This window comes from Amphiprion ocellaris, chromosome 2 (assembly GCF_022539595.1).
Source record: "Amphiprion ocellaris isolate individual 3 ecotype Okinawa chromosome 2, ASM2253959v1, whole genome shotgun sequence".
In the NCBI taxonomy this organism is placed as follows: Eukaryota; Metazoa; Chordata; class Actinopteri; family Pomacentridae; genus Amphiprion; species Amphiprion ocellaris.
This window is the reverse complement of record NC_072767.1, coordinates 3023302-3048744: the sequence shown is the minus strand read 5'-3', so window position 1 is coordinate 3048744 and position 25443 is coordinate 3023302. Positions and strand designations below refer to the sequence as shown.

The following is a 25443-nucleotide window of genomic DNA, read 5'->3' as shown; positions in this document are numbered from 1 at the left end:
ACCTGTTACATTCTGTGTTTTGTCCTCCTGCAGATATCGATGAATGCAGGGAGATTCCTGGTATTTGTGCCAATGGAGTGTGCATCAACCAGATCGGGAGCTTCCGCTGTGAATGTCCGATGGGCTTCAGCTACAACAACATCCTGCTCATCTGTGAAGGTACGACTCAGTTGCTCAGTTGTTCCTCTTAGCTCCTCTTGTTGTGTTTCAATGGGGCTGCACAGTGATCAGTGGTTAGCACCGTCGCCTCACAACTAGAAGATCTCCGGTTCGTGTCACGGCCTGGGATTTTTCTGAATGGAGTTTCCATGTTCTCCCTGTGCATAAATTGTTCATAGGTGTGAATATGAGCGTGACTGTCTTTATGTGTGGCCTTACAATGACAAACTATTTCTTTAGCTACCAGGAGACACTTCCATACCAAAACAAACACATCCAGTTTATTTTACAGGACTGTTTTAGTTTGTAGTTTGCAGTTTTTTACCACCTGGCTGGTACACTATGCCTGCTTTTATGTGAATTTCATTAATACAGCAACTTGAGATTTGAAACGGTATAAATGCAACCCTGTGACAGTAACAGATGAATCTTACTGGATGTAAGATCAGGCTGATCGAGGATGATGTTTGTTAAACTACACAGTAAACAGTAAAGGAAGTTATTAAAATGAATGAGATCTGTCATCTTAGGGCTGCTCTGGGGGTTCATATGGGTTCTGTAAAGCATCTTGAGACAATCTCAGTTGTAATTGGTGCTATATAAAAATATGTAATTGAATTGAATAGCCCTGTGATAGACTGTTACCTGTCCAGGTGTCCCCTGTCTTCCCCCTCAGTCAGCTGGGATAGACTCCAGCCCCCTACGACCCTAATGAGGATTAAATGGTGTGTAGATGATGGATGGATGGATGGATGGATGGATGTTGTGTCTCGTGCAGCAGACTTCCTGTGCATTTCTGTTAGTTTTTTCTCCAGCACACCTCACTGTATCCCCTCATTCCACCTGCTACTGCATCATTTCATACTAATATAGCTCATGTAGATACAATATATACTTTGTACTATTTCTATGTTAAATCCCACTGACACACACATACTCTCACATTCAGTACAGAACACACTCCGTCTCTGGCCGAGAGGCACTTTTACAATCATTCCACTCAGTACAGTTAACGCTGCCTTCACCAGCATGAATAATGTCCCTGTAAAGGCAGGTATAGTGGATCTCCTGCCAGAACCATCAATCATCCACAACCTGCCAGCGAGCGTCTACCTGTAGCCGAGCCAACGTGGCGCCGTAGTGTTTCCTGTCCGAGCAGACAGTTATAGAGCCTGTGATTGATGTCCACTGTTTCTGTTACTTCCTCAGATATTGATGAGTGTAACAGCGGGGACAACCTGTGCCAACGGAACGCCAACTGTATCAACATTCCCGGCAGCTACCGCTGCGAGTGTTCGCCCGGCTTCAAGCTGTCTCCCAGCGGGGCCTGTGTGGGTGAGTCCAGCCTTCTGACAGCCTGGATGGAGGTTCCCAGATTAGAACAGCACAGGACAGATTCAGGGATTCTGTTGGGGATGTGGGGAAAATGACAAATATGCAGCTTCTTTGTTGAGTGAAAAATTTAGTAATTTACATTTCCAGAGCACCTGCTGAGATACAGCAGCTTTTAGTTGAGTTGTATCTACTCTACAGATGTATGTTGCTTTGGATAAAAGCATCTGCTAAATGAAATTGTAGAATTATTTGACTTGTTCATGCATGGTATGGTTTAGTTTTATTCTCTTCTAAACAACCATGATGGACATTTAAAACTAAATGCTCATCAACAAACAATAATTATTACAGTAACAGTTGGCTGCATTATGTTAGTCAAGTCAAATTTATTCAATAAAACACATTTAAAAACAACAAGACAAACTAAAGTGCCGTACAATTAAAAAGGAACCAACGGGACATAGTAAAACACAATGACTAAAATACAAGTCTGAATGAAAACTCAATAAAGTAATGAAAAATAAAAGATACAACATGATGTCAGAAGTAGTGGATCTTCAGCAGTGACTTAAAAACTTCTAAAGACTGAATAGTTCTACCATAAAAAGTTAATTATTCCAGAGATTCAGAGAAGCCACTATTTTTGTGTCTAGATCTTGAAACATTCAAGAGATCTGGTTTCTCAGTACTCTATCTGGTACATGACGGTGTAGTTCTGCCAAATATGATGCCGCCAAGCCATTCAAAACCTCAGAAAACAACAATAAAATGTTAAAATCAGTCCTAAAATGGACAGAAACCCAGTGGAAAGAAGACAGTACTGGTTTTATGTGATCATGCTTTGTTTTTGCTGTTAAAAACAAGCAGCTATATTTTGTATGTACAAAGAATCATCTAATCAAGTGGTGATAAAGGCTTTGATCACGGTTTTGAAGTTTTTGCTACTCCACTCCTCCACCCAGCCTCAAAAGCTGCTTTTGTCCACTGAGCTGATCTGTCAGTCAAATTTAAAGAAGCTTGGAGGTATATTCCAACATTTTTTACGAAAAATCAAACATGTGAAGTTCAAGGACTACAAGTGCTCTCAGAGTCATCGAAAAAACTGAACTGTTTCTGTCGAGGACCACTCCAAGGTTTCTTACAAAAGATTATTCATTGGTGCTAAAGGGTCAAAGTGGTTGGGGCCATCCAAAAAGCCCACTTTTATTTTCATGGGCAGATAGCCTTGGATATTATCTGCAAATTAATGAGAAATTGTACTTTTCTTCAAAACGGACCTCTACAGCATCAATGAAATCAGAACCGGGCCCAAAATGGAGCCTTCAGGGTCGGCACAATTAACAAGTGTTGCAGTTGAATAAAAATCACCCAAATGAACTGAGAAGCTCCTATTTCTCGGATAATACTTGAACCATTTGAGGCCTTTGAAGCTCCTACACACTGTTTGACACATGAGACATAAGGATAGTGTGATAAAGTGGAGTCAGGCAGTGGTCAGGTGTAGCAGCACCACAATAGAAAATATTTCTGATTTAGCTGTTAAAGGAAGAAGATTGAAAATGTGCCCTTTTGGCACCGTGACAGACTTTGTTCACATTTTATTTTCTGCCTCTTCCTCACAGATCGTAATGAATGTCAGGAGATTCCTAATGTCTGCAGCCATGGAGAGTGTATCGACACTCAGGGAAGTTATCGGTGTCTCTGCCACAACGGCTTCAAGGCTACAGCTGATCAGACCATGTGCATGGGTGAGGAGGACGACAACACACTGTACTGCATTATATTTAATGTCTGCAGTTCTAAATGTTGTGTACTTCTGTGTTGATTCCAGACATCGATGAGTGCGACCGACAGCCGTGTGGTAACGGAACCTGTAAGAACACTGTGGGATCCTACAACTGCCTCTGCTTCCCTGGATTTGAGCTCACGCACAACAACGACTGCATGGGTACGAATCACTCACTGTCCTTTTACACAAAGGTCAGCAGCAGTTAGCGCTTTCCTTTAAAGGTCGAAGCCTCAACAACGGTTTGGATGTCATTTTATTAAAGATTACACATGCTGCCCTTTTCCACTGCGGTATTACATCTACCCAGACATCAAATCCGATTTACAGATTGTGTTTGTGTCTTTGAACTTTGGCACCGGGAGAAAAACTTTGTGCACCAGCCAGGAAATACAGGATGTTCTTCTTCATTCTCCGTTCTGTTTTTTTCTGTTTGCTCACGGCTTAATCGTCTGAACTTTAACCTCCTGCAGACATAGACGAGTGCAGCGCCCTGCAGGGTCAGGTTTGCAGGAACGGTCAGTGCATCAACGGGCTCGGCTCCTTCCAGTGTCTCTGCCACGAAGGTTACGAAAACACGCCTGATGGGAAGAACTGCGTCGGTGAGTCGTCACTTCAATTTATTAGGATAATAAAAGCACTGAGGGGTATATCCAACCTTTTGTGTACCACAGTTCGGTTTCAAGCAAGGCAGTTTTCTATGGACTGGTCATCACGCACTTAATAAGTAATAATTGTGTTTTGTTCTTATTATTATCATTTTAAAAGCATCCTAAATGCTGAAAATGACTTTTAACTGCAAAATATGTATTTACATTTTCTTCTGTCTCAGCCCCTTTCTCTTTTCAAAGAAGCTCTCCAGAGACGTTTCTTTTTAGTCATTTTGGGTAGTGGTGGGACATGATAAAAAAAAAAGATTAATCAAATTAATGAGAGGCTTTGTAATTAATTAATCGCCATTAATCACACTTTTTAAAATAGCAATATTTGACACAAGAAGCAAAGTTTTCCAATTCAGATAAATTTGGGTTGACAACTGAACTGATGAATATTCATATACGTGAACTTAAACAACAAAAATGTTTCTGTTTCATTTCCATTATCTGCATTTTTCATCTGTCTGCTACATTCACAGATTACTGCAAACACAGAGTGCAGTTACAGCGATAATATTCAACATTTTAAAACTTTTTGTAAACTCAAGCACTTTCAATGTCTTGAAAAGTGGTCTATTATGGGATGGCTACACCGTTTGCCAGTACTAGGACTGTCACAGCTATCGTATGGTTAGCTTCTTCACGACTGGAAAACAGACTTTAGGTTCATTACCGCCACCTACTGGGCTGGAGTGTGCATCAGTGTTACTGGTGTGCCAGAAATTAGGGGACTGAGAAAGGTGCTATTAAATGTGTTATTTTTCTTAACGTGTTATTTTTTCTGCAATTAATTAATCGAAATTAACGCGTTAAAGTCCCAGCCCTAATTTTGGGGTTACATTGACACCTTCTTTTAATGGCCGGGCATGAAAGTACGGGAAAACAAGCAGAGACGGAAGTGACAAGAAGACGATCTAGTCATTTTTAAAAACAAAACACCCTGCAGACTCAGCAGGAAATAAAATAAAACAATTAAAACATCTTTATTCTTTCTGTGCAGCCTGGTATCAAATGACCCATGGCCTGATGGTTGGGGACCACGGGGGCAGATGACCTATATTTCCTTAAAAGCATGCATTCTCTACTAAAATATCCTATTTTTTCACAGATATCAACGAGTGCGTGAGTCTGCCCGGCACTTGTTCTCCTGGAACTTGTCAGAACCTGGACGGATCCTTCAGGTGTATCTGCCCTCCTGGTTACGAGGTGCAGAACGACCAGTGCATAGGTGAGACACGTATAAAACTATAGACATGCCTCAGCTCAGACTAAATGCTCATTCAAACAGGCAGAATCCTGATTAACACCTACGCTAAAACATCAGGGACGCATTAGGCCATCTGCTCCAACATTCTCATTATTCTTCTCTGCTGTCTTTCATTTCCCAGACATCAACGAGTGCGACGTGGAGCCCAACATCTGCCAGTTTGGCACCTGCACCAACACCCCCGGCAGCTTCCAGTGCTCCTGCCAGCCCGGCTTCGTTCTGTCCGACAACAAACGCCGCTGCTACGGTGAGAGAAGCTGTTAAATACCGTCAGTCTGCAGCAATTTTAAAGATCACGAATGAATGTGTTGCTCCGACAACAGACCAACTACACTGTTTACAGGTTTTATTACACAGAAATGTCAAACACATTGTGAATTCACATTTCTTATGTAGCTGTAAATAAGCCCCAAATTTCCATTTTTTGAAGAAAATTGAATTTTTTTGACAAAATAAAACTAGAAATTTAATTGAACTCCCTTTTATCAAATAGATGAAACCAATGAAGTCACATTTCATACTATAAATATATGTACATATATATGCATAAAATTAAAGATATATAATAATTATATATATATTGCACATAATTTCATTGTTTTTACACATGTAAATATCCTTCATTAAATAATATGAAGCCAAAATTCTCATGTAGAACTATTTCTAGAAAATGTTTTTTAATGATGGAAAATGATTATATTTTCATGAGATTGTTATCCTCCAGTATTTTTAGTGCCCCAGCGGCTGGAACTTTTTTTTTTTCAACATTTTTTTTTCTTGTGTAACCGTTTCTGTAAATAAGTCCCAAATTTCCTTTTTTTTTTGTGAAGAAAAATGCATTTTTTTCACAGAATCAAGCAGTAAATTTACTGTAGCTTCTTAAATATTTCCCTTTTATTGAACAGATGAAACCAGTAACATCAAATTGATTACTATAAATATATTTCTAAATGCAATTTAATTGTTTTTACACATGTAAATATTCTACATTAACCAAAAAAACCCCACTGATCTCATGTGGAATTACAGCTACAAAGCGTGTTTTATTTATTAAAAAATGCATGTATGTATTTTTATGCAATAGTTATTTTCCATTATTTTCCAGTGTTTATTGGTACCCCGGCTGCTGGAAAATTTCTGTTTTTTTTTCTTTAAAAAAAAGTTTATTTATACAGTGTGGAGACATTACCTCGACCCAAGCAAAACTTAAAATTTCTCAAGTAAAAAAAAGGAAAAAGGGATAGAATAAATCAGTGGTAATTGTGTTCTAAACTGATTAAAACTAATGAGTAAAGGAACCAATAAAAAGCTGTTAACAGACAAAATCAACAAACAGTATTGATAAAAGTTGTCCACTCTAAAAAAAAAATTATGTTTTGGTTTTTAAAAAAAACTGAAAAAAAACTAATGCAACAGTTTGTGTTAATCTTTTGGAGTTTTGAGGACTTGTAATGATTATATCGATTAAAAATACTCCATTAAACAGGAATAAGCCAAAAAATACCCAAAATTATCATATTTAAATGTGGAAAATTCAGTATTTTTATGAGTATATGTTTGTTTTTGGTGCTAGAGCTTCATCATTGCTCAGTTCACTGGAAGCTTGTTTTTTTCTTTTGGCAGATACCAGAGAGAGTTTCTGTTTCACCAAATTTGAGACAGGAAAGTGTTCGGTTCCTAAAGCCTTGAACACCACCAAGGCCAAGTGCTGCTGCAGTAAGATGCCTGGAGAGGGTTGGGGGCTTCCCTGTGAGCTGTGTCCACGAGAGACCGACGGTGACCGAAACTCCTCTGTTCAGCTAAGACATGCAACAATGGCATTTGCATATAACAATAAAACTGACTTTTAACTGTTGTGTTTCCAGCTGCTTTTAACACTCTTTGCCCGTACGGTCACGGATCTCTGCCCGGACTGAACGCTCGAGAAGGTGAACAACATTGATCCAATCATATAAAGATTAAGAGAAGCATGTCGGTGGGTGGGTTCTCATGGAATTTGTGAAACTATTCTAATTATCTTCTGCTCTCTGTAGACATGAACGAGTGTCTGGATAACCCAGGAATCTGCCAGAACGGAATTTGCATCAACACCGATGGTTCTTTCCGCTGCGAATGTCCGTTTGGATACAACCTGGATTACACCGGAGTCAACTGTATCGGTGAGTTAAATTATCCAGTGTGCAAAGTTTTCATATTATCGATAATTAGTTGCTTACGGCTGTAATATATCAATTTTATAGTATAGTATTCATCATGAAGCAGCCACAGTTAAGCAAACACTAACATCTGCAGAGATTCTTCGTAGAAAATACGAGCTAAAATTGTAGATAAAATCAGTAATTACACCGTTTATTCTGCTGCCAGTCTTGAACTTTTCCTGCACAACAGCTGTGATCTATTTTCAGATTTAAGCTGCTAATGAAAGCTTTTAAAATCTAAGGTGCAGCATTGACAAAATGAAAACAGGACTGGGCCCAATACGGAGGCTTGAGGGATGCCACAAGCAATGAGTGGCTGCGACTGAAGAATAATCGCCAAAACAAAACAAGAAGTTCCGTATTCTCAGATAAGATTTGAAACATTTGAGAACAGCAGTCAGATGTAGCAGCACCAGAATTATAGAATTTCCTGTTAAAAGAAGATTATTAAAAACTTTTAAAAGAGCTGTTTTGGTGCTGTTCTGAGTTTTTTTTCTGTGTCTTCTTCAGCCACAGTTAAACATTCATAGTAACAGTAACAGCTGCAGGGATTCTTCTTGCAAACTACGACATCTGAGATCTTTATTAATGATTGGTCACTAAAATCAAAAATATGACCCAGCTCTAATAATTTTTTTCTGGTGCAAGACTTGATCTATTTTCAGGTTTAGGCTGCTAATGAAAGCTTTTAAAATCTAAGGTGCAGTATTGATGTGATGAAAACGGGACTGGGCCTAGTACAAAGGCTTGAGGGACTCCACAAGTAACGAGTGGCTGCGACTGAAGAATAATCACCCAAGAAAACCAAGAAGTTCCGTATTCTAAGATAAGATTTGAAACATTTGAGGACTTTAATGTGCCTATATGGTGTTCGAGGCATAACATATAAGAAAGCTGTGATCCATGGTGTCAAAGGCAGCATCAGAATAACAGAATTTCCTGTATCAGCTGTTTTCCTGCAATACAGCCTGATACTTTTTTTCATTTCTGCTGCTAATGAAAGCTTTTAAGATCTAAAATATTTTAAAATCTCCTGCTCTCTTGCTTCTCCAGACACCGATGAGTGCTCCATAGGAAACCCTTGTGGAAACGGAACCTGCACCAACGTGGTGGGGGGATTCGAGTGTTCCTGCCAGGAGGGCTTCGAACCAGGACCCATGATGACTTGTGAAGGTCAGTAGTTCACCACAGAAATGACTCGTCTCGTTTTACAGATCCAGTAAATTACACCTCACTGTCTCTGTTTGACTCCAGACATCAACGAGTGCTCCCAGAATCCTTTGCTCTGTGCCTTCCGTTGTGTCAACACGTTCGGCTCCTACGAGTGCATGTGTCCTGCTGGTTATGTGCTGCGAGACGACCAGCGCATGTGCAGAGGTGAGAGGAAACAGCTGATTATCGATTTCCAAAATGTCACTTTTTACTGTATTTCCTTGACTCCTGTTTTCTGTCTTTTTCGCTTCGTTTCTTTTCACCAAACAGTAAGTAGTGATTCTTAAGTCTGAAACGGAGCTCAGCGGGAATTTTGGGCTTTAGCTTTATATTTACTCCGACTAATCTTCTCTGATGTCCCTCCTCAGACCAGGACGAGTGCTCAGAAGGTCTGGATGACTGCGACTCTAAAGGAATGACCTGCAAGAACCTGATCGGTACCTTCATGTGTATCTGTCCTCCTGGGATGCAGCGCCGACCGGACGGAGAAGGATGCATGGGTGAATAAAAACGCCTCAGAATCAGTCTTCATACATGTCTAGATTGATTGATTGATTTCTTTATTTTCATGTCCAACAATCATGGGTTTACAAGACACCACGTCGCCTTCTATAAATTCCCCTTCTAAAATATAACTCCAATTTTTATGGTCGTCCAACCAAAACAAATCAGCACAAAGGACGTGTTACTGAAAAGTTCCTTCCTTATGTCTTCGTGTACAGGACAGTAAAGCATAAAATGAACCTAAACTTCACCTAAATTACACAGAAAATAAAGTCTGTCCTTCTCTGGAGCAGCATTAAACCTCGCAGTCTCTAAGGCTGATGTATCTATTCTTTATAAGGTCATAGTTTTGGTTCATACCAAATGTTAATAGACCATTTCTCTGTAAACATAAAGAACATGTGAAGGGTTTGAAAGTAGAGTGGTCTAACATTCAAAGCGCTGCTGTAATGCTGTATTTAGGCTGTGGGTTAGACCAAAATCTAGACCATAAAAGTATTACAGAAATTATATAAAACTCAGTTCAGATTCTTGGTGGCTTAGACCATTCTGCTTCTGACCTCCTCGTATTCTGTCTATGTTGTTGTCAGTGGATTTAAACTCCTCTACTCCTTCCTCATGCTGCCGTTCTTCCCTCGCAGACCTGAACGAGTGTCGGGCCAAACCGGGCATCTGTAAGAACGGACGCTGCGTCAACACGGTAGGAAGCTACCGCTGTGAGTGCAATGACGGATTTGAGTCGAGCTCCAGTGGAACTGAATGCATCGGTAAGATTACTGCTGGGAAAGAACCTTTTGCTTAAATTCAGTCCAAGGATTGAAAGCTTCTCCAGAAACCCAAGAGATTTATTAGTTTCATCTGGGGATGTCCCGAGTCTATGATACCTGATTCCATTTTCCTAGCAAATGTAGTTGCACAGCACAAATGTCAAGCACAGCAAAGTTATTAAAATGAACTCTCTAATCTACATGCTTGACAGCTGAATACCTCAGCAGTGCATTAAGGAAAAAAATGCATTTCTGCATCCAAAATGTTCCTTCATCTCATTTTTAATTTACAAAATGACAGTCACCAAACTAATGTGAATTCCACACATTATTGTTTGTCTTTTTAAGAAAATAACCAAGCAAATAAACAAAAAAATGTCTTCATAAACGTCTCTTATCAGGATTGTATGTAGTGCTGCAATACGGTAAGATAAGGTAAGATAAACTTTATTGATCCCACAGTGGGGAAAGTTCACCGTCACAGCAGCTCAACAAGACGGGTGTAAGGGTAGTATAAGAATATATTAAAAACACGACAAAAATTACAGAGAATAGCAGTAAAACTAGAACACTCAAAATGTATAATACAATCACAATTCCACCTTAAAGTCATGTCGTAGATTAGCTTTAATATTGCATTATTAACAAAATTAGGTAACAGTTCTGCTCAGTGTAGTTGTTGATGTTGATTTCACTTCAAAGTGTTGAAGCCAGATCTGATAAAAGACGTCTGAGGTGGTCAGAAAACATGTTGTAAAGCTACGTGCTGCGTAAAAATGCTGTGTTTTGACTTCAGTTGCAAGTAAATCAAGGTGAATTGTGGCACTTGTGGTTTTCCATACAGAATCTCCAGAAGAGTGAACACATTAATTCCCTTCAGATTCCCTCTGTGTCCTGTGTCTGGCCTTATTGTCAACTTTTTAGGTGTCGTATAAAACTGGTCGTATTGAATTAATCTCTGTTACTCCAGCCTCTCAGTACATTTGCATTGCAGATATTAAAAGAAGTTGAACTACTTTCATTTTCCATTTTAAAACTTTTTCAGACTTGTGACCTTGTGGGCTCAGATTTAGCCTTTATCGATCAGTTAAACAATTCTTTAATGGATTCCTGTCCTTGAGATCAGATGGAGACATTCCTAGTTTCCTTGAAAGAACTAAAAAACATTTCCCAACCTGTCCTCCTGTCCTCCTGTCCCTCAGACAACAGGAAGGGTTACTGCTACACCGAGGTTCTGCAGACCATGTGCCAGCAGTCGTCCACCAACAGGAACAGCGTGACCAAGTCCGAGTGCTGCTGCAACACGGGTCGAGGCTGGGGGTCCCAGTGTGAGCTCTGCCCGCTGCCCGGCACCGTCCAGTACAAGAAGATGTGTCCACTGGGACCCGGATACACCACCGACGGCAGAGGTGAGGGGAACCACAGCGCTGTTACAGAACCTTAAGTTTTATTTATCCTTTTCCTGATTGGATTTAACGTCACCACAGTCTGTTAACCATCGTGTCGTCCTGCGGGTCAAAATTGACCCGTTTTAAAGTTTGAAAATGTGGAAAAAAAATATTTTCACAGTGAAACTTCTGATGTCCACATTTTCAACATTTTTGGGAAATCTTTGAACATTTTTTGGTGGAAAAAAAGAAATGTTAAAAATGTTTCTTAAGAATATTCACAAAAAAATCTACCAAAATCCAGCAAATTTCACTAGATTTTGGTTGATTTTTTGTGAATGTTCTTAAAGAAAATATTAGAAGTTTTACTGATATATATGGAACCACTTTAGATATTTTTAGGATATTTTTGGAAGATTTTTACTCACTTTTTGAAAATATTTACAAGAATTCTTTTGCCAAATCTGGGGGATTTTTTTTTTTTAAATAAAACTTTGAAGGGAAACTTTTAAGGAATTATTGGAATTTTCTTCCTGAAGGTTTTGCAAATTTTCAGAAATTTGGGGAATGTTTTTGCAGATTTTTTGGATTTTTTTCAGACAAGGTAACAATATTTTTTGGTGCCTGTAAATGAGGACAGCAGGAGGCTTAAATTATGACTGCGTGAATCTAATCCAGAATTCTCCTGAAACATCTCCAGACATCAACGAGTGCCAGGTGATGCCGGATCTGTGCCGTAATGGTCAGTGCATCAACACCATCGGATCCTTCCGCTGTCACTGCAACGTCGGATACAAGACCGACTACACTGCCACCTCCTGCGTTGGTACGACTGATTCCATCCGTTTAATCATCTGTCAGTTCAGCTGTGAGGATTTTAAATCTGTAAATGTTTTTATTGTGTGTTCTTCTTCCAGATATGGACGAGTGCTCTCTGTCTCCGAAGCCCTGTAACTTCCTGTGTAAGAACACAGAAGGCAGCTACCTGTGCTCCTGCCCCAGAGGATACAGCCTGCAGCCGGACGGAAAGACCTGCAAAGGTACGAGACTCCTCCTGTTTCTGGATGTGTTCACATAAAAAAAGATAAGCCTTTATTAATCCCACAGCAGGGAAACCTGCAGCAGCATAAAGGATAGTGGAGAAACTTAAAAATGCAATTATATGGCATTATGAGATAAAACTGTAGAAATTTAGAAAAATATTGATATTACAGAGGATTTTCTAAGTATAAAAATTATCGCTAACAATGTAAAAAAAAAAAAGAAGTTTTTGATGGGTTACAGCTGTTTTTTTTCACAAATTTCTTATAATTTACAGATTTTCTTCATTTATTTATTTTTTTAAATGCAGATGACTTGTAAATAGATAATAGTAGATTTTCACTTCAACTCTCGTGTCGTCCTGTGGGTAAAAATTGAGCCATTTTAAAGTTTGAAAATGTGGGGGAAAAAAAATAATTTCACAGTGAAACTTGTGATGTCCACATTTTCTACATTTTTGGGAAATCTTTGAACATTTTTTGGTGGAAAAAAAGAAAAGTTAAAAACAGTTCTTAAGAACATTCACAAAAAAATCAACCAAAATCCAGCGAAATTCGCTGGATTTTGTTTGATTTTTTTCTGAATGTTCTTAAAGAAAATATCAAAAGTTTTACTGATATATAAGGAATTACTTTAGATATTTTTATGATTTTTTTGGAAGCTGTTAACTAATTTTTTGAAATTATTTACAGGAATTTTCTTGCCAAATTTGGGGGATTTTTTGAAAATAAAAATTTTAAGGGAAACTTTTAAGGAATTATTGGAATTTTCTTCCTGAAAGTTTTGCAAATTTTCAGAAATTTGGGGAATTTTTTTGCTGAATTTTTGGATTTTTTTCAGACAAGGAAACAATATTTTTTGGTGCCTGTAAATGAAGACAACAGGAGGGTTAAAATTACACAACTTTTAACTGTATTTAAAAAAAATCATCATTTTACAAACATCTGCCATTATTTGAAAGAGAAAATATGTATATCAAAGCTTGAAAATTTGTAATGAATCATTTAAACTTACACAAAAAAGATTTTTCAAAATATAGAAAATAGAGATATTGCTATATAATGTATAATATTTTTGATGGATTTTAGCTGGTTCTTTTTTTTCAGAAATTTCAGTTAATTTTTCTTTCTTTCTTTCTTTCTTTCTTTCTTTCTTTCTTTCTTTCTTTCTTTCTTTCTTTCTTCCTTCCTTTTGAAATACAGATAATGACTTGTAAAACCACAGAAAAAGTATTAACTTCCACGGTTTATCCAAAATAAAACTGGCGAAAATTGAAAATAATTTAACATTTTTCAAAAATTTGTATTTTTATTAATGGTAAATTTTCACTGTGAATTTACACAACTTTTAACTGTATTAAAATCAGCAAAAAATATCATTATTTTACAAATACTTGCCATTACTGGAAAGCGAAAATATGTATATTAAGGTTTGAAAAATGGTAAATAATTACTTAAACTCTTATTTCACAGATTCTCACAGTTTTGTTTGTTACAGATAACATTCAAAAGAATTACAGAAATAACTGAATTAAGTTACATGTTGACTGTAATAGCAAAAAGTACTTCATTTCCACATCAAAAATCTGTATTTTTCCCTGTGTGGCCATAATATTACACCGTTTTACTGTATTTTAATCAGCTAAAAAATAACCTTATTTTACAGATTTTGGCCGTTTCAGTTTTACAGCTTTTAAATGCTATAATATTGCATTTGTTTAACTACATTTTATTTTTACAGTGTTCTTCTAAATGTAGAAAACGCTGGTGATGCATTAAATGCTGCAGTGCTATTTAATGATCTTTCCAGATATTTTAACTGTCTTTACTGACGGTCTACATTCTGCTTAGTGATTCAGTTTTTGTGGTTCTTCTGTTTTTTAATCCAGATCTGGACGAGTGTTCGACTAAGCAGCACAACTGTCAGTTCCTGTGTGTGAACACCATCGGAGGCTTCACCTGCAAGTGTCCACCTGGTTTCACTCAGCACCAGACGGCCTGCATCGGTGAGTAAAAGACACAAGATCAGACTCCACCTAAAGCACTTCAGTTTCTCTTTCATTTTTCACTGCAGTATAAAGTCCTGCACCTCTATAGAAGGAGAGAGTCTGTAGTTCCACCAAAAAAAATCTTGAATTTTTCTCACGTGAGTTTTAGTTGCAGCTGCTTAATTAATGGCTTTATAGCTGCACTGAGGAGTGGAGAATTTTTTGCCTTTATTGAATCTAATTAGAGCACATGGGTTATTTTTGACAGATTTTTAAATGAGACATGTTTAATAAAGGGATTCTGGTGAAATATCACAAATTTAAGCTTCGATTTAGTTCATTTTCAGCATTAGTGTTCATGTGACACATGATTAGTTCAATCAAAAAGTAGAAAATCTGACAATTTTTTATGCCTTTACAGTTTCTGGTTCTAATAAATATTGTAGGTTTAACATTTTTGGTTTTGGGATTCAGAGGGTTAAATTTATGTAAATTCTCATGCATTTACTGCCACAGAAAACCACTAACAATGTGCAATGAAAGTGGATTTTACATGATGTTTCTCTTGTCTTGGCAGACAACAACGAGTGCACGGCTCAGAGCAGCGTTTGTGGTTCTCGGGCTTCATGTGTCAACACGCCTGGAAGCTTCAACTGTGAATGCTCTAAAGGTTTCTCCCTGGACAGCACGGGAGTGGAGTGTGAGGGTGAGAAAACAAACTATTCTTTACATTTAGTTAACCCTCCTGTTGTCCTCATTTACAGGCACCCAAAAATATTGTTTCCTTGTCTGAAAAAAATCCCAAAATTCAGCAAAAAAAATATCCCCAAATTTCTGAAAATTTGCAAAACCTTCAGGAAGAAAATTCAAATAATTCCTTAAAAAGTTTCCCTTAAAACTTTTATTCTTTTTTAAAAAATCCCCCAAATTTGGCAAGGAAAATTCTTGTAAATATTTTCAAAAAATGAGTAAAAATCTTCCTAAAAAATCCTAAAAATATCTAAAGTGATTCCATATATATCAGTAAAACTTGTAATATTTTCTTTAAGAACATTGACATAAAAATCAACCAAAATCCAGCGAAATTTGCTGGATTTTAGTTGATTTTTTTGTGAATGCTCTTAAGAAAAATTTTTAACATTTTTTTTCCACCAAAAAATTTTCAAAGATTTCCCAAAAATGTAGAAAATGTGGACATCAGAAGTTTCTCTGTGAAAATATATTTTTTTCCACATTTTCAAACTTTAAACGGGTCAATTTTGACCCGCAGGACGACACGAGAGTTAAACTGTTAATTGTGAAGGAAAAATGACTCTTTCCCCTTTCTAAGGTCATAATGGTCAACACTGTAGGAAATTAGATATTGTCTATTCTGATGTGACCAAGCAGACAAGTTGCCTCCATATTTGTCTGTAATCTAAATCTGACCTTCTCCCAACTATAATGTATACCAAAAGATCAGAGAGAATCCTCAGAACTGATGCTTGCATGTACTGCTGCTCTGTCGGTGTCGCTTCTCCTGACATTGGTAAACCTTCCTCACAACCTAAGTCATCTGAGTGTCTCCGTCTGCCTCCTCACTCTCTGTCAACCTCGCTGAACATCCACAACATTCATCAAAGTCCAGAGAGTGTGGAAGATGTTCTGCCGAAAGGAGCCAAAACTTGTCTTTGCTGTAAAAACGAGTGATTAAAAGTCTTCTTTTGTCTGCTTTTCCCCAGACGTGGACGAGTGCGGCAGTAACCACCGCTGCCAGCACGGCTGTCAGAACATGCTGGGAGGTTACCGCTGTGGATGTCCACAGGGATACGTCCAGCACTACCAGTGGAACCAGTGTGTCGGTGAGTTACTGGGTTCTTATCATGACAGAATATAGAACAGGATGAAGTAAAACACCAGGGAGGACCAAGAAAGGAGGGAGATCACAGAAATGGCATGAACAATTATTACTATTTTTTTTATTTAACCTTTATTTAACCAGGTAAGTTAGCTGAGAACTGATTCTCATTTTCAATAACGACCTGCACTGGAAAAAATGCTCCTGTCAAAACAAGAAAAAAAACTTATTTCAAGCAACTTTTACCTTGAAATAAGTGAAAAAAAATCTGCCAATAGAACAAGTGAAAAATGGCCTGGTAAGATTTCTTGAAATAAGATATGATATTTAGAATATTGAGATCTTAAAATTAGCTGGGAAAACTTATTTGAAGCTATATTTTACCAGGATTGTCAAGCTGAGGTGTCTTAAAATAAGCCAGACATGTTAAAAAAATAGTTTTTCACTCAAAAATAGATTTCTGCTTTCATGTAGCCTCCTAATCTGAGATGTATTAAACGTATTTTGAGTTGTATTATAGCGGAATTTCTCTAGATTTAAGACCGTCTTGTACTTGAAATAAGATTCCAAAGATTAACTGAAGCATTTTGAGATATAATGTCTTCTCCCAGTTAACTAGAAATCCTAATATTTAGTCGTGTTTTGACAACATTTAGAGGTGTTGTGTTTTAGAGGAAGCCAAGCAGGTGATTTTAACTGAAAAGTAGACATTTACTTTTTAAACATTCATGCTGAGTACAAAATTTAAGATGTATTTGACTTATTTTAGGTTGTATAACAACGACATGACTCTAGATTTAAGACCACCTTGTCCTTGAAACAAGATTAAAAAGTGTGATTTAAGCATTTTAAGATATCCGTCTGCATACAGTTTGTTGAAAAAACATTAGTTGTAAATATGACCATGGTTCTTCCTCCCTTATTTATAAATAACTCTACACCATGTTAACAAGTCTAGTATTGAAATCAACAATTTATTTTTGAATTTACATGCAACACATTAGCAAACTGGACAATATGAACTAATTGGTGATTTTCCAATAAAACGCATTTACTTGAGTCTAGTGAAGTTTATTTCTTAAATCAAGATTGTGTAGCTTCTACAAATAACACCTCAGCTTGAAAAATGTATGAAAAGTAAAATGAACCTTATTTATTGTAAAATACAACTCAAAACAAGATAATTTCAAGATTGTTTGACTTAACAAGATATTTAAGATGCATTGTCTTAAAACAAGTCCCTCCATCTGCTGAAATGTCACTTAAGTGAATTTATCTTAAATCAAGTGGAATGAGACGTTTTGACTAAAAATAAGACAAATAAACTTGGTACGATTTTGAGTTTTTGCAGTGAACAAGATGTATAAACAACAGTGTCATCAGCGTACAGACTGATGTGGGAAGTGGTTACAGCACACGGTACACTGATGATGTAAATGTTTAAGAGCGATAATAGTAATGAGGAAGAGAACTGTGAGGAGGTAGAGGAGGATACAGCAGGTCTAGACGAGGGAACCAATCGGAGGGCAGAAACGTATGACGGCCGTGAACATTGGCCAGTCGCAGTGCCTTTTTTGGCTACCTGTAGGGCCGGTCAGGTCTTTCTTTAACTTGATTCCCAACGCAATAAACCCACCCATCCATTCAGAATTCCAGTCAGGAAAATCAGGATTTCATGGCTGGAAGATGGGGATGCTATTCCAAACACTGTGGGCTTGGATCAGCTTACACTGTGGAAAAGGACACAACCCGGGGGCGTAAAAAGGGATACATTCTGCTTTTTTTGGTGTTTTTTTTTTGCATAACTGTACACTGAGAGAATTAGAGGAGCTGGGAGATTTCATTTGTGTTAATTTTTAGTCTAATTTGACATATAGTCACAAGTTTGCACCGACAAAATTGTGGTAAAAATAAAGAAAAATACAAGTTCATCCACAAATCATTAATAATAGGACAAGCTGCTCCGATAAATCTGCAGATATCAGCTTCGTAAACAGATCAGTGACTACTTCAGCCACAAGGAACGACACCAAAGTAGATTTTGTTCATTTACAAACAGCTTTAAAAAGTTCCCAAGTGTCCGACTGAATGGCCAAAGATGCTCTGTTAAGATGGTTGAATTTATTTGTATTTTTAAAATGTATTTATTACAATTCACTGAAGTACTGTTGTTAGATTAGATTTTAAAAAAAGAAAATAGTAAAAATTCCTATTTCCTTCATTTGAACTTCTTTTATGGCACAATTAAAGTTGAATTAATTAATAAGGTTGTTTTCTCCTGACTAGATCCTTGCTTGTGTTGCATCTACTCTCAGATAAAAGCGTCTGCTAAATGAAATTGTAGATTTTTTTTAACACTTTGTGAAACTTCCACCTCCTGTAATAAACATCCCTAAATTTAGCGACACCGTGAGACCAAACTCAACAACGCTGGCTTTAATGGAGAGACTTTTTATTTTTATCACCAGCCCTCGATGAGATTTGAAAACCTCCACTAGACTAAAATAAAAGATATTTTTACCTCTGTATGTAGGAGAACAAACAGCAGCTTCATAACTGTGAGTCACTGATGTTATTGGATCTTTTCAAAAATTCTCAACGGCGACTCAGACTTGATGCAACAGAAATGAACTGATCCTGCTTCTGTTTTCTACATCAGACATTGAATGCAGCATTTAAAAAATGGCATCTTTTGCATGAAGGATAGAAGACATTAAACTCCCAAATATCGACATCCACTGTCAGAATAACTGTATTACATTTTTCATTTATTAGATTTATTACATGTCAGTATAGAAATTCACTGTAACACAAGATTTCTGGACAGTTTATATTTGATTTTTCTATTTTTTATTTTATCTTGTTATTTATTCATAATTTAACTAATGTACCACGTGTCTTATTGCTTTTCTACAATCGACTGCATTTATTCTCATATTATTGCAATTTTCTTCAGGTTTATCAAACTTTTCTGTTAGTTTGTTTTTATTTTGTCATCTGTGCTGCATAAAAATTCATGTAGAGATGATCCTATGACTATTTAAGTACATAAAAAAGAGAATAAATATTTATCTGATGCATCAGGCAGTTTAAAACCAAGCTTAGAGACTATTTCAACTCATTTAAAATGCGGTTTCCCTTGAAATAAGTCCAAAAAATCAATTTAAGGTTAATTTTTACAGTTCATAGTTTTGTAGAATTAAGATGTGGTGCAGTGTCTGTGGAACTTTTGTGTCTGAGGCTGCATCATGTGTCTTTAATTTTTCCCTGCAGATGAGAACGAGTGTCAGGCCGGAACAGTGTGTGGTTCTGCTTCCTGCTACAACACGCTCGGCAGCTTTAAGTGCGTTTGTCCTTCCGGCTTCGACTTCGAGCAGAGCGTCGGCGGCTGTCAGGACGTGAACGAGTGTTCGACGGGAACGAATCCCTGCGTCTACGGCTGCTCCAACACCGACGGAGGATACCTGTGTGGATGTCCAGGAGGCTTCTACAGAGCAGGACAGGGGTGAGCAGAGATGATTGAATTCATCTAACCTTTATTCAACCCTCCTGTTGTCTTCATTTAAGGGCACCAAAAAATATTGTTTCCTTGTCTGAAAAAAAATCCCAAAATTCTGCAAAAAAATCCCCAAATTTCAGAAAATTTGCAAAACCTTCAGGAAGAAAATTCCAATAATTCCATAAAAACGTCCCTTAAAAGTTATATATCTATATCTATATAAAAATTCCTCCAAATTTGGCAAGAAAATTCTTGTAAACATTTTCAAAAAATTAGTAAAAATCTTCCAAAAAATCCTGAAAATATCTAGTTATTACATATATATCAGTAAAACTTCTAATATTTCCTTTAAGAACATTTAAGAATGTGAATGTTCTTAAGAAACATTTTTAACATTTCTTTTTCCCACCAAAAAATGTTCAAAAATTCCCCAAAAATGTTGAAAATGTGGACATCAGAAGTTTCACTGTGAAAATATTATTTTTTTCCACATTTTCAAACTATCAAACGGGTCAGTTTGACCTGCAGGACGACACAAGGGTTGAGTCTGGAGGAATCATTGAGGACACGCACAGAATAAACAGCTATAAATGACAAGAAGACAGTTGAATTCAAGAGCAAAGTAGTTTGTACACTGGTTTTAAAGTTGTGTGAAGTTAAAGCTTAATGTTGTAAAATGTTCCAGGTTTGTGCAGCAGAAAAACTAAAGATGCAAATTCAGACATTTTGGTTGCATCTTCCTGTTCACTGTCTTCTAAAGTAATGAGTACAAAAACTGTCATAAGTGATGAATCATAGAACATGAAACCAAATAAACCCATTTTTATTCAATCTTACTTCTATCTGATGTTTAAAGAATGTTTTGAGGATATTTCTCTGTTTTCATATTGTTCCTACAAGATAAAAGTTCAAACATTTTGGCTGAAACATTCAGAAGATATTCTTGTTCAGTGTCTTATAAATAAAAAGAAACTGAAGATATATGGTGAAGTTTTTCATCCAATAAGCAGAGATGAATAGAAAAACTGCCACCAGAGATGAATCTAAGAGCGGAACGTTAAACCGAATCAACCCATTTTTATTTAATTTCTTTTTAATCTAACATTTAAAGAATGTTTTGAGGAAATTTCTCAGTTTGAATAATGTTCCTATGAGGTTAAAAGTTAAAACATTTTGGCTGCAACATTCAGAAGATGTCATCAGATTACATTATATACAATAATAAAGGAAGAATGTTCTCAAACCAGCATCTGATATTATCTTTCTACTGAACATGGGAACATTAGCGAGCTAGATAGATGCTGTATTCATCAACTGGGGAAATTCAAGATAACAGGAAGTACGTTGACAGCTTTAGTGTATATTTGGTGCCAACATGACAGACTTGTGGTTCTGCTGGGAATTGAACCCAGAACCTTCTACCCTCTACTCTATAAATCATCTGGAAATAGCCTTGTTTTTGCTCAAATGCCTCATTTGTTTGTCGTAGTTTGCTGACAAATCCATCAATATGAGCTTTTTTTTGCACTTGATAAAAGCGGTGTCTCACCTTAACCCCAGTGTTGTCCTGCAGGTCAAAACTGAGCCGTTTTAAAGTTTAAAAATGTGGGGAAAAAAATATTTTCACAGTGAAACTTCTGATGTCCACATTTTCAACATTTTTGGGAAATCTTTGAACATTTTTTGGTGGAAAAAAAAGAAATGTTAAAAATGTTTCTTAAGAACATTCACATAAAAATCAACCAAAATCCAGCGAATTTTGCTGGATTTTGGTTGAATTTTTTTGTAAATGTTCTTACAGAAAATATTACAAGTTTTACTGATATATATGGAATCACTTTAGATATTTTTAGGATTTTTTTTGGAAGATTTTTACTCAGTTTTTGAAAATATTTACAAAAATTTTCTTGCCAAATTTGGGGGAACTTTTGAAAATAAAACCTTGAAGGGAAACTTTTAAGGAATTATTGGAATTTTCCTCCTGAAAGTTTTGCAAATTTTCAGACACTTGGGGAATTTTTTTGCTGAATTTTTGGATTTTTTTCAGACAAGGAAACTATTTTTTGGGGCCCGTAAATGAGGACAACAGGAGGGTTAAAATGAAATGTTACACATGATACTGAAACTAATGTTGCACAAACTATGAATAAGATTAATCCTGCTATTATTGCTCAGATCTAAGTGTTGATATTTTAGCTGTCAGTCCTACAGAAAGGGGAGGAGTTAGACAGGTTGATGGCAACAGTAGAGATTTTTTTTCAGACAAGGAAACCATATTTTTTGGTGTCTGTAAATGAGGACAACAGGAGGGTTAGTGGAAAAACACTTGACCATGTTCCATGTTTGTCTCCACCAGTCACTGCATAACAGGCTCAGGTTTCCCGGGTCAGCTGGCCGACGGAGACGAGGACGACAGTTTGTCTCCTGAAGCTTGTTACGAATGTAAGATCAACGGAGGAGGAAAGAATGGACGACACCGACGACACACTGACAAGAACGAACTCAACCAGGTACGCTGGTTCACAGACTGGTTCTTAGTGTTGGTCCTGGTTCCTCGAGGGCTCAGGGTCTGAACTGGTGAGACTTTGATTTTATAAACATTCAAAAATTCAAATCCAATCAAAGGATTGAATTTGTGTTTTTGGTGTAATACAATAAAGTAGCACAGTTAGTCTTTTTTATCTTTAAAGTACAATTCTACACAATTGTTGTGTTTCATGCAATTTGGGTATAAATATCTATATATATACACTACTGTTCAATAGTCTGGGGTCATCTAGATAATTCCATGTTCTCCATGAAAACTCCCACTTTTATCCATGTGCTAACATAACTGCACAAGGGTTTTCTAATCATCAATGAGCCTTTCAGCACCATTAGCTAACACAATGTAGCATTAGAACACAGGAGTGATGGTTGCTGGAAATGTTCCTCTGTACCCCTATGGAGATATTCCATTAAAAATCAGCTGTTTCCAGCTAGAATAGTCATTTACTACATTAACAATGTCTACACTGGATTTATCATTCATTTAATGTTATCTACATTGAAAAAAACTGCTTTTCTTTCAAAAATAAGGACATTTCTAAGTGGGCCCAAACTTTTGAACAATAGTGCAGTAAAATACAGTAAAAATATAGAAAAAATGCAGTTAAAATATCGTAAAAATATAGTAAAAAATACAGTAAAAATCTCATAAAAGCTAGTAAAAATACAGTAAATATATATATATATATTCAATGTTTTTCCATTGTGATATTTTATCAAAATCACTTTATTCTACATTTCTTATACAAAACTTTACCAAATTTTAAACTGTTTGCTCGCATCATGTTCTGCAAAACACAAAAAATGTGCTCTTTTGTAAAAGAAGAAATTAATGATTCAATTGCACCTAAAGGTTTCCAGCTACAATAGTCATTTACCACATTAACAATTTCTACACTGGATTTATCATTCATTTAATGTTATCTACATTGGAAAAGAACTGCTTTTCTTTCAACAATAAGGACATTTCTAACCGGTGGTGTATGTTATTATGCTGTGATTTTTCTGGTCACTTCAGATCAGATTGGGCTGTATGTGGCCCCTGAACTAGAATGACTTTGACACTCCTGGTTTAAAATCCCCTTTCTTGTCCTGCCTCTAGGAGCCGATGGTGAGCATGGCCAGCGTGGACACCCAGACCTCCATCCCCATGAACGTGTCCCTGAGCTCGCTGCTCAACAAGGAGCCTCTGCTGGAGCTGCTTCCGGCCCTGCAGCCGCTGGAGCACCACGTCCGCTACGTCATCACCCACGGCAACGCCAACGAACACTTCCGCCTGCTGGAACGCCGTGACGGGAAGAGCGTCCTCCGGCTGGGGAAGAGGCCCCCGTCGGCCGGGTCCTACCGGCTGGAGATCGCCAGCCTGCCGCTGTTCGGGCCCCGGAGGATGCACCAGCTGGAGGAGCAGCACGACAGCGACTACCGGCGAGGGGAGATCGGAGAAGCCCTGCGCATCAAGCTCCACATCCACCTGCACTGAGCTCAGAGCGCCGCCGCCGAAGCCGCTCTGGACTGACTCCTAAACGCCTCCTGACCTTCTACCCTCCACCTGCAGGGGCTCCGATCAGGGCTGAAAAGACTGAGTCACCGGCCCCAATCTACCACCACTTTGTTACTGTTCAACTTAATATATGTTCATGTTTTGTGTGTGTGTTTTTTTTTTACCCTTCCACTCCTGCCTGACCCTGTGAGATCCAGTGGAGGAGGTGGCAGAGAGGTGACTCCATCCTCGGACCCCAAAGAAACAACCAGACAGACGGCTCACAAGTCCATGAAGCACTTTGTACAGCTGAGCGTAAGAACGGGGTTTTAAATAGGTGGATAAAGTGCTGAGAGTGGCCCACGCTGTCTTTTTACGCAGCATGTATGTTAGTATTTAAATCACTAAAAAGGCTGGAGGTAAAGGCCACAGTGGTCCCAGGACTCCGTCACCTCTCTGTGATCTTGGTAAAAAAAATACGATTAAAATCACACCGCTGGAGATCCAGGTTTCCGCCCCGCTCAGTATTGTAGTTTGTCATTTAATGTATTTGTGCTGTTTGAAAAATGTTAACACGAAGGACTGCAACATTTCCACAGCATTTCAGGTTCTTTGGTCCATAGCTCTGTTTTCTTTTTGTTTTTTTTTTATTATTGCTGGATACCAATTTACCGCTTTCTCTGTCAGATAGTGAACCGCTCTGACGTTTGTTGGGTTACCTCAGTCAGGACTCCGTGCTGCGATGCTGACTTTAAAACATGAGAGGGTGCTAGCGTCCCTCAGCGTCCACCACCAGCAGGGAACACCAGTTAGTAGCTCTAGGCTTTAAAGAAGATAGACCAGGTCGCGTTTATTTATCCTCTAAGGGATTACTATGACTTCAGGTGCACTGATTCTGGACCTTCTTTCAGCCTTTTGTCCCGCGTCAGGAGCTTTTAGCATGTCCTGCCTTTTCTTTGTTGTTTTTTTAACAAATAAAACTCTTCAGGAGAGCAGAACAGGCGCCGGGCGGCTGAAATGACACTAAGCCGACTTTATCTGACTTCTTTGACTTCACTGTGAGCTCGACGTCTGAGAGCCGAGCCTCGTTTACGACCCGACAGCAGGATAAGAAAAGGTACACGACACGTTACAGCTGTAACTGGCAGGTGAAACCTCACTCACAAAGAAACACCCATCAGGTCATATTTCATTTCTTGTGATTTTTTTTTTTTTCTCTCAAAGAGGAAAAAAGGTGCTACATGATACCAACTCTTACGTAACGCTGTACAAAGAACAGTGCAGTCTTGAATCTGGATTGCAAAAGTGACTTTTTTTTTTTGCTCGGTTTTATTGTTGTGTTTGTTCGTCTTTTGTTTTGTCTCAGTTGCTGAAAAACCAATATTATAACACTTGCTTCTTGAAATTAAATTGTGTAGATGTTTTTTTTTAAATGTCAAGGCTGCCAACAAAAAAAGAAATACTCACAGTAAACCCAAGATTGAAGGCTTTAAAGTGCTGCTTACTTTGTTCTGTTTGAAAACGGCATCCTGTTTTTAAGCCACTGTTCTCAGAAAAACAGAAAACACGTCAGACTTGAAGATAATTAACATTCCGATTATCTGGGAAGCTCACACTGTCTGTAAAATGCCATCAGGATCACACAAACTCGTCCATCCTGCTCGGATCTTATGGTGCTACGATGAAAAAACGCTTTTCTCTGAACGTTGGAGGTTGCTGCACTGTCCCACAGCCTAGACTATGTTTACAAGACATAACCATTTTCTAACCTGGGAATCTT

The 25443-nt window shown here is 37.7% G+C and overlaps 1 protein-coding gene across 1 annotated transcript in view; it reads left to right on the top strand.

The window, feature by feature from the left end:
- fbn2b (fibrillin 2b) overlaps positions 1-25298 on the top strand; it is a 135169-nt gene extending 109871 nt beyond the window's left edge. The window contains exons 43-65 of the mRNA XM_055017454.1: positions 34-159; positions 1369-1494; positions 3117-3242; positions 3326-3442; positions 3754-3882; positions 5045-5164; positions 5325-5450; positions 6827-6979; positions 7069-7131; positions 7237-7362; positions 8455-8574; positions 8656-8778; positions 8982-9113; positions 9759-9884; positions 11087-11293; positions 11973-12098; positions 12190-12312; positions 14202-14318; positions 14878-15006; positions 16022-16141; positions 19411-19642; positions 21993-22146; positions 23286-25298. Coding sequence (XP_054873429.1) covers positions 34-159; positions 1369-1494; positions 3117-3242; positions 3326-3442; positions 3754-3882; positions 5045-5164; positions 5325-5450; positions 6827-6979; positions 7069-7131; positions 7237-7362; positions 8455-8574; positions 8656-8778; positions 8982-9113; positions 9759-9884; positions 11087-11293; positions 11973-12098; positions 12190-12312; positions 14202-14318; positions 14878-15006; positions 16022-16141; positions 19411-19642; positions 21993-22146; positions 23286-23663 — 3299 coding nt within the window. The 3' untranslated portion in view covers positions 23664-25298. The remainder of the gene's footprint in view (positions 1-33; positions 160-1368; positions 1495-3116; positions 3243-3325; positions 3443-3753; positions 3883-5044; positions 5165-5324; positions 5451-6826; positions 6980-7068; positions 7132-7236; positions 7363-8454; positions 8575-8655; positions 8779-8981; positions 9114-9758; positions 9885-11086; positions 11294-11972; positions 12099-12189; positions 12313-14201; positions 14319-14877; positions 15007-16021; positions 16142-19410; positions 19643-21992; positions 22147-23285) is intronic.
- The last annotated feature ends 145 nt before the right edge of the window (positions 25299-25443 follow it).